Raw genomic sequence first — 15,778 nt, forward strand, 5'->3', positions numbered from 1 at the left:
GTGCCTTTGATAGATCAGGGGTACAGAAAATTTAAGGCAAAGAATGCCAGAAAGACAGAAATAGAGGAAGAGACAAATATGCCAAGATCGGGGAGTGTTCACTTTACTGATTCTTATTCAGTGTGATGATACTGAAAAAGTTGCTGAGTTAGATGCAATGGGGATAAACAATGAACTTGAGAATGTGAAAGAAAGGGAGACTTTCAGATGAGGACTAAGCTAGCCTTAACTCTGCCTCTGCCAAACTCTACTCCACAGATTTAGAACCTACTGATTCAGAATCTCCAAGAATAGTTTTATGATTGTTGTTGTTTGTAATTCTTCCTATGGGTAACTTGCATCTCTAGCCAAGCTGAGAACCACTATCTTAAAGCTTCAGCTAAAGGGCTTCTGGAACAAAGCAGTGGTTCTCAGAGTATGGTCCCTGAATCATCAGAATGAGCAACAGTTGAGAATTTATTACAAATATAAATTCTTGGGCACCACCCCAGAGCGTCCAAAGCAGAAATTCTGTGGTTTAATAAGCCTTTCAGGTGATTTCAATGTACCCTAAAGATTAAGAGCCTTAAAGTAGACTAAATTCAGCTGGTGTGAAGAAATCGCAAAGAAAGAGGCATAGAAACAAAAGCTAAAAAAAAATAAAGGGAGGTAGGAGACAAATTACAAATATTCCACAACTTTACTTAAGGTGGACCAGTTGACATTCAACTAAGCAGAGACAAGTATTATTTATACACATAGATACTTTGGTCACCAAAACAAAGCTTTAAAAAAACCCACAGAATATTAAACAATCTCATCTTGAGGACCTCCTATGAGATAATTCAATTTCTCTGGACTCAGCCTGTGGTCCAACTAAACCAAGGACATCTACCCAATTCTTTCAGTTCCTCTGTTCTTATGGAACATGATTCCTTACCAGACCTTCAGAGACACAGAGACACAGTCATTTACTTAAAGTAAAGGGAGGAAAATTAGGATTGGATACTTGAGTTGTACAGAACAGATCTGTAACAGTTACTAGATCTATTTCCAGGGTTTGGATTCCTCTCTGTATTTTATAAACACGTAACTTTAAATGCATTCTGAAATTTTCTAATTCAACAACTCCTAAAAAGAAACCTCACAATTCCCTATGATGTCATTTACCTATTGTATTTCTCTCCAAAAAATAAATATAGCCACTAATCTTTCTGTTATTGGTATCACCATTCTTTCAAATTAGTTATCTTAAAGTCGGATAGTTTGGTTTAACACTCCCCTTTCTTCCTTGCCTCCTCATTTTCGCTAATTATCTGCTGTAACTTCTAGTGTGAACTTACGTCTCCTGAATCTATTGAATCCTTTCCATTTATTTTTCCATCAGTCTAAGATCTAGGTCCCCAAACTGGTCTATCTCCAGCTGCCCATTCATTCGTCACACAGGCCACCACAATATCAATCTCCTAAAGGACTATTCTCCCTATTATCTTTTACCTTCAGTGAATCCCCATACTCCAAGGATCCCATGCTATTTCTTTATTCATATTCATTCATTCTCTTGAAGGATTTGGTACCTCCCATCTCAATCTTCTGAAACCTGCTCATACATACTTCAAGATGCAACTCAAATGTCTCCTTGGTTTACATAAGATTTCTCCCTCATCCTTTTAGGAATATTCCCATCATCCTCTAAATTCTTATGTCTCTTATACACCTTCCATATAACAGTTTGATGGATGAATAAATAAATGAATTTTAATATCCTTAATAAATATTAAATAATTTAGAAAATAAATTTGATGAGAATAAACATAGGAATCTTATTTTTTAAAAAATAGAGGGAAAATAGATTCCGTACTTTCTTTACAAATGAAAGCGTCAAAAGCACAATCAAATAAATTTTTGGTCAGAGTGCTCAAGGCTCTCACTACATGAAACTCAACTTTCCTATTAAAAAGATCTACATTTACAGGTCATGTCACAACAAGGTTCTTGATATAATCAGGCAATTTTTCAATTCTTTAATAATTGACACCAATGAGTAAACTGACAAAAGAAATGGGTCTGGAAGATTCCAGTCACTTAAAAAGAAAGTCATTGACTGATACAATTTCACTTGGATGTGACTGAACCCCACTTATTTAGTCTTTCCTAGGCCTATCTTCCTTGTGCAGCTGTCTGTGTCCATCTGATTTACTGAGCGCTTACAGGGAGTGCCTAACAATTTCACTCAAAGCAGAAGTCCTCCTCCACTTGCTATTATTTGGAGAGAAAGTACTTAAAGAGTTACTTTTATGTAGTTCAATGTATCAAAACTGGCTAAATCACACTTAGGGCCCTTCATGTATTATCATTGTACCAAAAAATGACATATACACACACAGAATACATGAACAATATTATACTAAAGTCAAATCATACAGTTGTTTAATAGTATAGTCATGAGGTAATTTTTCTCAAACTTGCCTAAGTATTTTAGGAATTAGACATACATTAAGTACCTCATTAAAAAATGTTTCCAGAGCTCTGAATTTCAACTTTTAAAGAAACTATGGAGTATTCAGATAAGGTTCAGAGGAAAACTATAAAGAATTATGTAACTGATAGAGTATCTATGAAAGAAAGGCTGTAGAAACTGGGTTATTCACTTCTTTTTTCCAAATTTCTTTCTTTACTTTCTTTCACCAAAGAATTAAAGTAAGGGTGTAATAAAACAAACTTTGGTTAAATGACAACATACCCTTGCCTAGCATAAAATTAAATATCATAATAACCAATTTGGGTAAATGAGAAAAGGTATTGTTTTGGCAAGGGAACAAAGATCACAAGAACCTTTTCTCTTTCTTTTAAATATGCAGGGTTTTAAAATGAAAAAAAAATCCTATTTAACAGTAAATGAATCTTTTGAAAATTCTGGCAATTTTCAGAAGATTCTGGTAATTATTTCACTTACTGTGTTCTAGTTTCTAACTCTAGTTCTATTAACTAATAAAGTCAGTGTAAATCAAAATTGTAGTTGATAAAGATAAAAAAACAAGATGAAAACAATCTAATTCCTTTTTTTTTTTTTTTTTTTTGGCCGCACTGCACGGCTTGAGGGATCTTAGTTCCCCAACCATGGATTGAACTCTGGCCACGGCAGTGAAAGCACCAAGTCCTAACCACTGCACTGCCAGGAAATTCCCCCAAATCTAATTCGTATCTTCAAGTACTACACGTTAAGAAGTGAAGTATAAAGGGAGCAATGTTATGTATATTTTATGTATATATATGTGTGTGTTTATATATATTTATATATAAAAGAAGAGTTATTCTTATTTACCAGTATAAAAAGAGGCTTAATGAGGCTGAAAAGTTTGCCCACAGATAACATGTCTGTCTGATATCAATAAACCACACATGGTTACCAAAAATTATTTTCAGGGATTTAAGACAGCCAAACAACATCAGAACAAGAAGAAATAGGAAATTTATAAAGTGAGCAATTTTATATATGGGATATACTACTACTACTATAATGGGTGCAGAATTTAAAAAGATGTGACTGTGAAGATTAAAGGTCAAGCAATGTATGAAGAATTAAGTTTTTTGTACCATTTCCACTCAAGTGACCAGACTAAATGTCACAGAATAAAAGTAGCTACTGTCACAAAAGGGAAATGTGGAAACCCAATGACATACAGTGACATGACACTGCAAAAGGTTTAGTTATTTCCAGTATTTAAACAATGAAAAGACTTGTGCAGTTAATCCAGAGGAGCTATATTCTCTAAAACTAAAATGACAATTAAAATGATGAACAGTCCAGATACTAGAGTAAAAGTGTTAAAAAGTATAAACATTTCATTAAAACTAATAATACTGTTAATAGGGCATGTAAGGACACAATTGTGCACTATAATAGTCTCTTTAAAAAGAGTAGGATTATTGTAAGGACTTAATAACACAGAACCTATAGAAACAGTATAATGAATGCTGAAGTCAAGAGGTCTGGGTTCTAAACCTAATTCACACTAACCAAGTGATCTTCTACAAACTATATCCAAAGAATTATGGAAAGTTCTTAGTATGCCAAATTTTATCCCAGCACTTGAGGTATAAAGTGTAACTCTTCATTAAATTCACAGTCTGATGGAGGGGTCAAGTGAACAAAAGTATAAGACTCTGAATAGGAGAGATTCAATAGAGTGGTAAGTATTATTAGCATAGAGGCCTATATAAACTGCCAATGAAGCATATCAGGTAGACAGACTATCTTGCTTGATGAGTAGGAGAGAGCAGGTTAAGGAAAGGATTAACAAAACAAAAAAGATTAACAGAGAATTAAAGCAAGTGTTAAAAGGTAAGTAGGAATTTATCAGGGAGAGAACATGTGGGGTAAAATTTGAGGCAGAAGGAAAGTACAGAGGAATTTTTAAAAAGAGTATGTCAGAAAATCCACATAGTTTGGTAGGTTGGAGTAAAGAGTACTTATTGGATAAAAGTGACAGGGAACACCTCTTCTACTGTACTGTTATGAAAAGAGGAGAGGGAAGGGTGGTGGAAGAGAGATGCCTATGGATATCAATAAGGTTATATGTAAGTTACAGGTTCCATGTCAGAAAGTTTAGGCATTTCTGTCTGATGGCTTCTGTTTTCTATTGTGAAGCAGGAGACGAGGTCATTTGTTAAATATGAAGAAGAGAAAAGGTGATGAAATAAGGAGCATGAGAAGAATGGAAATAGGTGCTGTCAGGAATGAAAGTTCAAGTTTCACATCAAAAACAAAGCAAACAAATCAAAAAACAAAAACAAACAAAAAAAGGTAAAGAAAGAACCACAGTGTCTTTTATTGCTATAGAGTTACCCCAGAAGCCAAATTAGAAATTCTCAACCTGTTAATAATTTTCTTTCAGATTAAAATGGAAAGGAGATCCAGACTGTTAAAATTATAAAACAAAGTACAGTCTTATTTCCTCTACTTTAAAATTAGATCATGACCTAGTCAGATCTAACTTAACTGACTCTGCATTGCCCAAGCAGTTAAAATTAGCAAAAACTAATGGTAAACATACATATTTTCAGATTAAAGATAATTCAGATTTCAATGAAGTAGGTACTATCCTTAGAAACACAAGAGGAATGTTAAGGTTAATAAAACTCATTTAAGAGTTTAAATATATCTTAAACAATACAGCCATGAAGAAAAAAATGAACTGAATTACTACACAAATTATAATAAAACAAAGTATGACAAAAACTACCATCCCAATCTATTGGGTGGGCCAAAAGTTTCATTGTTTTTTTACATAAGATGGCTCTAGTAGCACTTAGTTGTTTTTAACTTCATTCGAAACAATTTTGTTAGAGTGTATGTGGCCGCTGTCATATCAGCATGCATTTTAAAAAAAGACATCAAAATTGGTGAATTTTTGTGTAGCCATTTTAACGTTGAAGATGGAAGAAAAAAAACAACATTTTCAGTATATTATGCTTTATTATTTCAAGAAAGGTAAAAATGCAACTAAAACACAAAACAAGATTTGTGCATTGTAGGGAGAAGGTGCTGTGACTGATTGAATGTGTCAAAAGTAGTTTGTGAAGTTTCGTGCTGGAGATTTCTCGCTGGACGATGCTCCATGGTCAGGTAGATCAGTTGAAGTTGACAGTGTTCAAATTGAGACATTAATTGAGAACAATCAACGTTATACCATGCAGGAGATAGCAGACACACTCAAAATATCCAAATCAAGCACTGAAAATCATTTGTACCAGCTTGGTTATGTTCATCACTTTGATGTTTGGGCTGCACATAAGTTAAGCGAAAAAAACCTTCTTGACCATATTTCCACATGCGATTCTCTACTTAAACGTAATGAAAACGTTCCGTTTTTAAAACAAATTGTGATGAGCAATGAAAAGTGGATACTGTACGATAATGTGGAATGGAAGAGATCGTGGGGCAAGCAAAATGAACCATCACCAACCACAACAAAGGCTGGTCTTCATCCAAAGAAGGTGATGTTGTGTATATATGCTGGGAGTGGAAGGGAGTCCTCTATTATGAGCTCCTTCTGGAAAACGAAAGGATTAATTCCAACAAGTACCACTCCCAATCAGACCAACTGAAAGCAGCACTTGACGAAAAGCGTCCAGAATTAGTCAACAGAAAATGCATAATCTTCCAGCAGGATAACACAAGACCACATGCTTCTTTGATGACCAGGCAAAAACTGTTACAGCTTGGCTGGGAAGTTCTGATTCATTCACCATATTCACCAGACATTGCACCTTCAGATTTCCATTTATTTAGGTCTGTACAAAATTCTCTTAATGGAAAATTTTCGATTCCCTGGAAGACTGTAAAAGGCACCTGGAACAGTTCTTTGCTCAAAAAGATAAAAAGTTTTGGGAAGATGGAATTATGAAGTTGCCTGAAAAATGGCAGAAGGTAGTGGAACAAAAGGGTGAATATGCTGGTCAATGAAGTTCCTGGCGAAAATGAAAAATGTGTCTTTTATTTTTACTTAAAAAACCGAAGGCACTTTTTGGCCAACCCAATAAATAAGGCTTTGATATTTTGTACATAAAAATAACGTAACTAAGCCAAGTTACCACTAATATCTGATGACTGTTACTCTAAAATATTAAATACGAATGACTTTAATTAAAATCTGTAGATTCTCTATTCTCTACAGTTATGTAAAGGGCATACTATGTCATAAGCATGGAGCCTGGAACTGGGAATATTAAAATTAACTTAATTATTAAGATATGGTACTTATACATTAAGAATCATGGGTGGAACAAGAAATATAGACTAAATATAAATGACTGAGAAGCCCTCATTCCAGAGAAAAACAGGCGATCATTTTAGATAAGAGCAAGTTAAAGTTAAAGCAAGATGGCATGAAACTAATAGGAAAGTTTTAGGAAGGAGAACTAGGTTATCTGGAGCTGTGAATAACTGAAACGAAGATAAAAAGACTGAGGTCAGGTTTGGAGGGCCTTAGAAGCCATGTTTTAAACTCTGGATTTACCTTGTAAGAAATGAGGAGCTTCTGGACAAATTTAAGTACAACATGAACAAATTCTTTATACAACTAGATGGAGACTGGTGACATTCAAACTAGTAAAGATGCTGGTTACTGTAACAGACTAAGAGGGAGTTAATGAAGGCATATAACTTCTATTTCTATTCATTTAATCCTCACAGCAATTCTATGAGATAGGAGCGATTACTATTCCCAGTTTATAAATGAGGAAACTAAGGCACAGAGAGAATATAACTAACTCAAAGTCAAAACTAATAACTACTGGCTGAGGATTTGAACCCACATAATTTGGTTCCCAAATACAACTATTTGAACCACAGTTTTGCCACTGATAAGAACTAGAATAAAACACTGAAACTATGAAAACCAAAAGTTTTAAGAAGGAACATTGGTCACCAATGTTAAATGCTGAAATGAGACCAAATATGAAGAGTACATAGAAAATTAAAGGGCCATTGAATTTAGCAATTCAGAGTTTGCCAGTGACTTCTTCAATGAAAACAATAATTTTTGCCTCTGTAATCAACCACCAAACATATATTCAACTTCCTCAAGGTCCAATCACCAAACATGTATTCAACTTCCTCAAGGTCTGAAACACCATACAAAAGGTTACAACATTGACCAGTAGCTTCAACATGCTTGAAAATTTGCATTCTCAATACTTAAAAATTAAGAAAATACAGTCTCTGTAAAACAAATTATGTTTTTAAATCAACAGAAGAATTTGACACATACTAGTAAAGCAAAATAACAGTTTTATATTATGCTAATGCAAAAATGTAAAATAAAAAATTATTTTTAAATGACATAGTAACTCAGATCTTTAAAAATATTTCAAGCAAAACTGCATAAAGATCATCTAAAGGGCAAAGACAAATAATATGCACTGCCTGCCTAAATAACGTATGAGATATTAGTTGGTTATGTCATAATAACACATTGTATTAGTTTTTTTAGACATAAATATCATAACAAATAAAAATTAAAATTTCAATTTTGCAAAAAGTACCATTAGCAAGCAAAGTACACATACAAACACACACACAAAATACCTGAAAGAAAAGATCTGCAACTTATACAAAGATATGTGATAAACTCAGTTTTAAAAAAGAGAAAACATCTCAATAAATAAAGAGGCACAGGATGTGGAAAGACAACACATGGATGAGAAATTCCAGATGGCTAGTCAATATATGAATAAACACTCAACCTCACAGGCAGTCACAAAATAAAATCAAAATGTCAATTTCTACCCACCAGACTGTCAAAAACTTATGCAATAACATCCTCACACAATCATGTCTATTGGGAAATGAAATAACAGTATCCATTAAAATGTAAAACATGCATATACTTCGGTCTAGCAAACCCAGATTGGGATAGAAATCAAACAGAAAAAAACCCCTTGAATTTCCACTTATAGGGAAATACTACAATTAATTATGGTACATCCACATTATTTTGTAGCTATTTAAAAGACTGGCTTAATTCTATATTTACTGAAAAAGTCCATTATGTGTGCTCAAGTTAAAAAAAAGAACAAAACAAATTTCAGAGTAAAGCCTACAAAAGCTATAAAAGGGAGAGAGGGAGGAGGCCAGCCAATGGGCCCTGAATTTTTTGTTTGCACATAGAAGAAAGAAGTATGGATGATTATACACTAAACTATGTCTGTTATCCCAAATGGACAGGGTTTTGAGTAAGCAGGATGAAAATAACATTCCTCTATACACATTATTTGATTACAAACAACACAAAAAACAATCTGATAAATTAATAAGTGCATTCTAAATCCAGTATGACAGTATCTCCGAAATAAAAGGCTATCTGTATATGCAAAACATTTGTTTTACTAATGGTTTTTATTTTTTCCAGAATATATGTGTATTGTATGTGTGTATATATTTTCTTCCTGAACATGTTGAAGTTTTGTAATTATTTTTAACTACATTTTTAGCAAATAGTAATAGCTATGTAAATAGCATCTTATAAAGTATCTTTTTATATCTTACTTATGTAATGTTACAATCCCCCAAAACAACCATAAATTGTGCTATTTTAGGCCAAATAATTCTGCACAGATCTCTGCTTGAATCTACCTACTGCCATAAAAGGACTTCCCATCTTACTGAGTATGCTTACAAAGTCTCTTTTCTCTTCTGGAATGTCTTGCTCCATTCTTCCCTACTTGCTTAAACCTACCCATTATTTTACAACTTCATTGGTTTTATTGCTTACCACTGTTTTTTTTTTTTTTTTTTTCCCAATTATCTTTCCGGGTAATCCTATACTGAGTTCCCATTACGTGAGAATTTTCAGAAAACACATTATTTCTATGTAACAAATATCTGTGGCTTTCTGGTCCTGATGATGGAGAGAGTGGGTGGGTGGTGGGACGGGGGGAGGAAGTGAAGGAGGAGAAAGGAAGAAGGAAGAGGGAAGGAGGGTGAGAGGGAGGGGAAGAAAGGAAAAAAGGGAGAAAGAGAAAAAGGAAAGGAAAGAAAAATAAAGGTATATGTTCAGTAAGGTATACTTTAATTATATCACTAACAAGCCCCTAAGTCACTTTTAGTTGAAAACATATATCCACACTGCATATTGTTCTGATTAGTTCTTTTGATCTAGGTAACAGTTTGAAGATAAAGAATTGTTGAACTCAATGTAAACCCTTCCATTTTGTGACATTTGGAAGAAAGAGCAGCAGAATTAAAGCACGTCAGGAAACTAAATATAATGGACGCTTATATTAAATATAATGGACGCTTAACAGAGTTCATAAAGAGCGACAGTCTCCTGTTTAAAAAGTTGGTCAGCTGGGAAAAAGGGCATACTGAGTGAGAAATTCCAAGTCAAATTTCCATTTCTTTGGTTGAAATTGCACCTTTTATGAATATTCTTATAATCCTGGGGGTTGGGGGGGACCAAAGTAGTGTTTAGTCAAACACTATCTGATGTATCTTTTTTTCAAAAGTGAGATTTTAAGAAATATGTATTTGCAAAATAAATTCCCAAGTTTTTGTTTTTGTTTTTTAAATAATTGTAGGGCTAGGTCCATATCCAGGTACTCCATATTAGCATTAAAACAGAAAGTCCAATGCTGCAAGTTTTACAAAATATATTTTGGCAAGTTTCATTCTCTTTCTCAGCATGTTTTCATAGGTGCAAAAAAGCTTTATACTACTTTTATGTGGGACAACTTTATGACTTCATTCCCAATAGAAATGTGTCCTCTCAAAGTTAACAGGCATTGATCTTTTAGACCAGTGATATCCGTACTTTGTTTCTCTGTAAAATCAGCTCTAGTAATATACATCTAAAGTGACAATAAAAAGTAGGACATTTTCTGGGTTACATGAAATACGTGCAGTCTATGTAATTACTGAACAAAGCTTTCCTATTTATTGACACGTCATTTCTGATCAAGAGTTACTAGGAAGACAAAAGAAGAGGGGAGAACAATGGAGGAAAAAAATTAACTTTAAAGAACAAACAACATTGTTTTAAAGATATAATAAAAATAAATGATTTGTCTATCACAGTTAACATAAAATGTTAAGGGGTAAAAGCCATGTTCCTAAAACAAATTTAACTTATTTATTTTGAAAACAGATTCCTGTAATAGAATTCAGTGCTTGGTCACTCTTCCCCTACATTCCTATCCTAAACTTTGGTTTCTTTTTAATGAAAAAAAGGAGTCAGCAAAACAAAATGCCACCATTAAATCATTCTGCAACATTTTGTGTCAAAAATGTAATGGGAAATGCACACATCAAGGGAAAGGTTACTTTTCTGCCAGAACATCTTTTCACTTGGTTCATAGCTCATCCTTCTACATAACCGTGCAGGCACTACTGATGGTTTTCTCTCTCAGTTTAATGTGGCATTTGAAGGATTATGGCATTTTCAGGAAACCACAGTGCAGTGATTTTAGTGGTTATCTGACTGAAAGTGATACTGTGACTTAGAATAACTGTGCTGTTTATGTGCAATGATAAAAGTCAGCTACCAAGTCATTTCACAATGTCAACCTAATTCTTGATTGTGTATTTTCTTACAGGAGGTCAGTCTAGAAAGTGAGGCCAGAATTGGAGAAAACTCTTCTTAAATGGGAGCCTGCTGTATACAGGTATACTATATTTAACTTTAAATCCTATTAACTGCATTGTAATAGGAAGAGCTAATTCAGAAACTGATAATATTAATTCCTTCCAGTTTAGGACAAATATAATTGCTTCTTGAAACTGTTTCACAAAAAGGATTAAAATTAAGAATTAAAATGAAAAGGAACCATACATCATACATGTAAACCTATTAGGAGCTATAAAGCTACAGTAAATATGAGATATGCTATAAATATCCAGATAGCATGTTATTTTTATCTCCAAATATGTTTTAGTCTATTTAAAAGCTTAATCTATAATATTTTGCTTTACAGAGTTAAGAAGAAAACAAAAAACTTTTCAGATTGAAAGAAAATATTTTCTACTATAAACCATTCCTCACAAACCTACATCTCAATTAGTAAAAAAATGAAAAGTGGCTGCCTTATAATTAACTCATATGTTTCTGGTAGGCTATGACCTATAAAGTATATAACTGAATTAAAATTTAAAAATATATTATGGGTTAATACAATAAAAAATAGCACTGTTGGTGGGAGGTTTATGCTGTAAATTATTCAGAATCCCAGAATTTCTGTCTCTTTTCTTCATTCCTATGGTATAATAAAATCATAGAATGTGAAAATTAAAAAGGATTTTCAAATCAATCTAATACACTGCTCATTTTATGAATGAGACAACTGGTTCCCAGAAAAGTTATCTGCATCCTCATGGTTGACACAGTCTTCAACCTCCCAATTTTAGCCCTATACCTTCCCCACCATTTTTCCTAGTTAGTTACCTAATTAAGTTGTCAAGTGAGGTTCATTTTTTGAGGCTATTAAGATAAATACTAAATGCACTACCACAAAAAAAAAAAAAAAAAGAGAGAGAGAGAGAGAGAAACTGTCCTTAATAAGAAAATTATATTCTTGGTTTTCCTAATTAACAACCTCTCCATATAGGTCAACAACATTAAGTAGAAAAGTAGAGTTATACTAACGACACATACCACATCTAAATAATAAGTGAATCAGGTGAAATGAGGGAAAAAATGAGGCTTGAAATCTTCTCATTTTTATCTTGAATCGTAAAAGAGATAGAAATATGAAAGCATTGTTCAAATACAACGTTATAACACACACACACACACACACGTTTTAAAACCTGAACAAGATCACCCTAAGGTTATATAATTCTGAGGTTATGTATTTCTTGAGATTTAAGTCTCTGTTTCACGTATGCTGAAGAAGGAATCGACTTGATGCAAAACTTCTCAACTAAGGAACAAACTGACATTTATTTTATGAAGGTTCTGAAATAACAATGTTCTTATTTGCTAATAAGCTCACTAAATTTCAAAGGACTGCAATTCTTTGTCTATTATCTTGTATTGTTCTACTCATTTAAATTACCTCTCTTCTCAAAACAAAACCCTCAGATCACAAGTAATCAAGAGGCTGACTATCTGTGAGGTATATCTATTCCCCAAATTTAATCTACCAAATGTAATTACACTGTGCTGTCATCTTTTTCCCCCCCAACAACTGCTGGTTAATGCAAATACTCACCTCTCTAAAATTTCACATCATTGTGCCTATATACTCAGATTTCTTCACCTATAATTAGGGCGCTGTGTGTTGTTCTTCAAGACAGAGGGACTACAAAAGCATTCAGTAAATAGATGATCACAATTAAAATTACTTGTGACCAAAAAGGTAAAAATATAGATGGCATCACAGATCTTCACAAACAGCAACTTCAGTTAATATATATGGTATTATGCATGTATCATATGCGTGAATTAAGTATGTACACATATGCCATTTAATATGTGTGTATATATAACATAAATACAATGTAAATATATTATATTCATTCATATACATGAATGAATATAATATTCATATACCCTTCAATCTTCAAGTTATTTGTAAAAGATGTAACTTGCACCTAAAAAAGGACAGAGTATATTTTGTTAAAAGCAGATGTCCCAGGGACTTCCCTGGTGGTCCGGTGGTAAAGAATCTGCCTTCCAATGCAGGGGACTTGGGTTCGATCCCTGGTCAGGGAACTAAGATCCCACATGCCGCGGGGCAACTAAGCCCGTGTGCCACAAACTACAGAGCCCATGCACTCTGTAGCCCACGCACCACAACTAGAGAGAAGCCCATCCATGCACAACTAGTGAGAAGCCCGCGCGCCGCAATGAACAGCCCGCGCTGCAGTGAAAGATCCCGCATGCCTCAACTAAGACCCAACACAGCCGAAAACAAAATAAAGAAAAAAAACCCAAAAAAACAAAAAACACAAATGTCCCAGAGATAAACATCTACAAAGGTCAGATTTATTATGAGTGTTATGATCCTCATTTAATATAAATACAAATAAAGGATAATTTAATAACATCTGAAGTTAAAAAGGAAAAGTAGTTATTTAAATAAGTCATTTTAATATCAAAGAAAATCAAATAGCATAGAAGAATAAAGATTATAGCACTGCAATCTCAACGAACATCAAATAGTCTTGAAAACCATAATATAAACAGAACATTAGATATGATCTTAAAAAAGATGTCATCATTTAGCCTGAAACAAATACATTTAACAAAGCCAAGTTTTATTCTACCAGGGAGCTGAAATGTAAATTTATGTTGAGACTGTATAGGTTAAGAGCATAGGCTCTGGAGCCAGACTACCTGAATCTGAGTATCAGTTTCATTACTTTCTTTTGGGAAGTTATTTAAGCTCTCTATGCCTTAGTTTCCCCAACAATTCAAAGGAGATAATACTACTGCTCACCTAACAGGGAAGCTGTAAGGATTAAATGATTCAAAATGTATACATGAGGTACCTGACCCACAGTAAGCATTATATAAATGGTTTATTACAGCTGTCATTTGCATATATAGGGCATTTACAATTCCCTAACACTTGTGCCAAGCCACTTACTTGTATTTATCTCAATTAATCCTCCACCAATCTATGGGTTAGGTACTACTGATTATGGTTATTTTACAGATAAAGAAACTAAGCCACAGGGAACATAAAGGCAGAGTTCACAAATAACAGAAACAGGTTTCAAACCCAGTGGAGTGGCTATAAATCCCCAGTTAATCATTCATTATATAAAACTCTCTCCCAAAATGTAGAAAGACTTTAAAGTTTAATAACATTTAGGCTCTTCACATAAATTTAGCAGGCTTGTTTTAAAAACATCCAATGTAAAATATCAAGCTGAAGAAGGAATAAAATGGAATAATTTGTTCACATTTCAAGACTGACTTTAATTAGAAATATCTCTTTAATTAGAAATTCCTTTGTTAAAGAAAAAACATATTCAATGACAGCTATTCAAGATGGTATGGCAGGCTTTATTTAGGACCATCATGATAGATTTAAGAACCACTGCAACGGGATTTTACATTGGGGGAGAAAGATTGGGCTCAACTCTGAATACAGTACGGGCAAGTGGGAATTTATAGCCAAAGAACACAGTGGGGATCAGTGGATAGAAAATTAGTAAGCGGAAACATCAGGGCTAAGGGGGGTTCTGGCTAAACTGACCTAAAAGGATTTTTGCTTAAGATAGGGCAAGGTATCAGAATGGTAGAGGATGTGGAACCTGATCAGATATCTAGGGTGATCAGATATCAAGGGTGGGGGGTTCTGGTTAAAGTAACTTAGCAGGGTTCTCACTAACACTGGACTTTATAAGGAAATATACAGATGAGCTTAGGAGAAAGTTCAGTAACGTGACTAAAGTTTCGTCTAGAAAAGAATCTTTGTTGCCTTTAGTGCATTAAAATTTTTTTGGGGCTTCCCTGGTGGCGCAGTGGTTGAGAGTCCGCCTGCCGATGCAGGGGACGCGGGTTCGTGCCCCGATCCCGGAAGATCCCACATGCCGCGGAGCGGCTGGGCCCGCGAGCCATGGCCGCGGAGCCTGTGTGTCCGGAGCCTGTGCTCCGCAACGGGAGAGGCCACAGCAGTGAGAGGCCCGCGTACAGAAAAAAAAAAAAAAAAAAAAAAAAAAAAAAAAAATTTTTTTGGAAAAAAACCCCCCAAAACCAGAAACATGTATAAGAGTAATGTTAAGATGAAAAAAAAAAAAAAAAGGATCAGGAAAGGAATAGGCTATGAGGAACCAGAGACAAGAGAACATTTGCCATGGTTGTCTGGGGCTGGGGTGGAAGCTAGGATTGAAAGTGTAGAGGCACAGCCCTTTTTGAGGTGATGGAATTGCTCTAAAATAGGATTGTAGTGATAGCTGAACACTTTTATAAATTTATTAAAAATTACTACAGTCTACACTTAAAATGGCTGAATTTGTATGGTATGAAAATGAGATCTCAATATAGTTATTTGCTCTTTATCAAAGGAAGTACGCTTTATCAAAGGAAATGACTTCCACTCCTCTCTAGCTAAATGAGAGAAAGGACAACAAGAATGGCTTCCACTCTAAGAGACTTGATCATTAATCATATTCTACACAGTTACAGAATACTCTAGCAAGATTCTGAAAGTAGGTGTTTACAGGAGAGCTGTGACGGAATGTAAACACATAGGCAGTATTTATTTGGGAATTTGGAACATCACATAACCTTTGAATATCAGAGCTAGTGTGTTAGACCTCAGAGATGATATAGTCTGGTATCTTCTC

At 34.2% G+C, this 15,778-nt stretch overlaps 1 protein-coding gene across 5 annotated transcripts in view; it reads right to left on the reverse strand.

Moving 5' to 3' along the window:
- Positions 1-15,778, reverse strand: part of PHF14 (PHD finger protein 14) — a 203,148-nt gene that overhangs the window by 84,857 nt on the left and 102,513 nt on the right. Inside the window, exon 17 of one of the 5 annotated variants that reach the window (XM_082632057.1) lies at positions 5,439-6,453. The exons of 3 other annotated variants lie outside the window; for them this stretch is intronic. In XM_082632057.1, the coding sequence (XP_082488183.1) occupies positions 6,384-6,453 (70 nt within the window). In that variant the 3' untranslated portion in view covers positions 5,439-6,383. Of the gene's footprint in view, positions 1-5,438; positions 6,454-6,588; positions 7,609-15,778 lie in introns of those variants that run through there. One more of the 5 variants, XM_082632059.1, reaches the window with a different exon arrangement.

Source organism: Mesoplodon mirus (genome assembly GCF_964341445.2).
Source record: "Mesoplodon mirus genome assembly, chromosome: 9".
NCBI lineage: Eukaryota > Metazoa > Chordata > Mammalia > Artiodactyla > Ziphiidae > Mesoplodon > Mesoplodon mirus.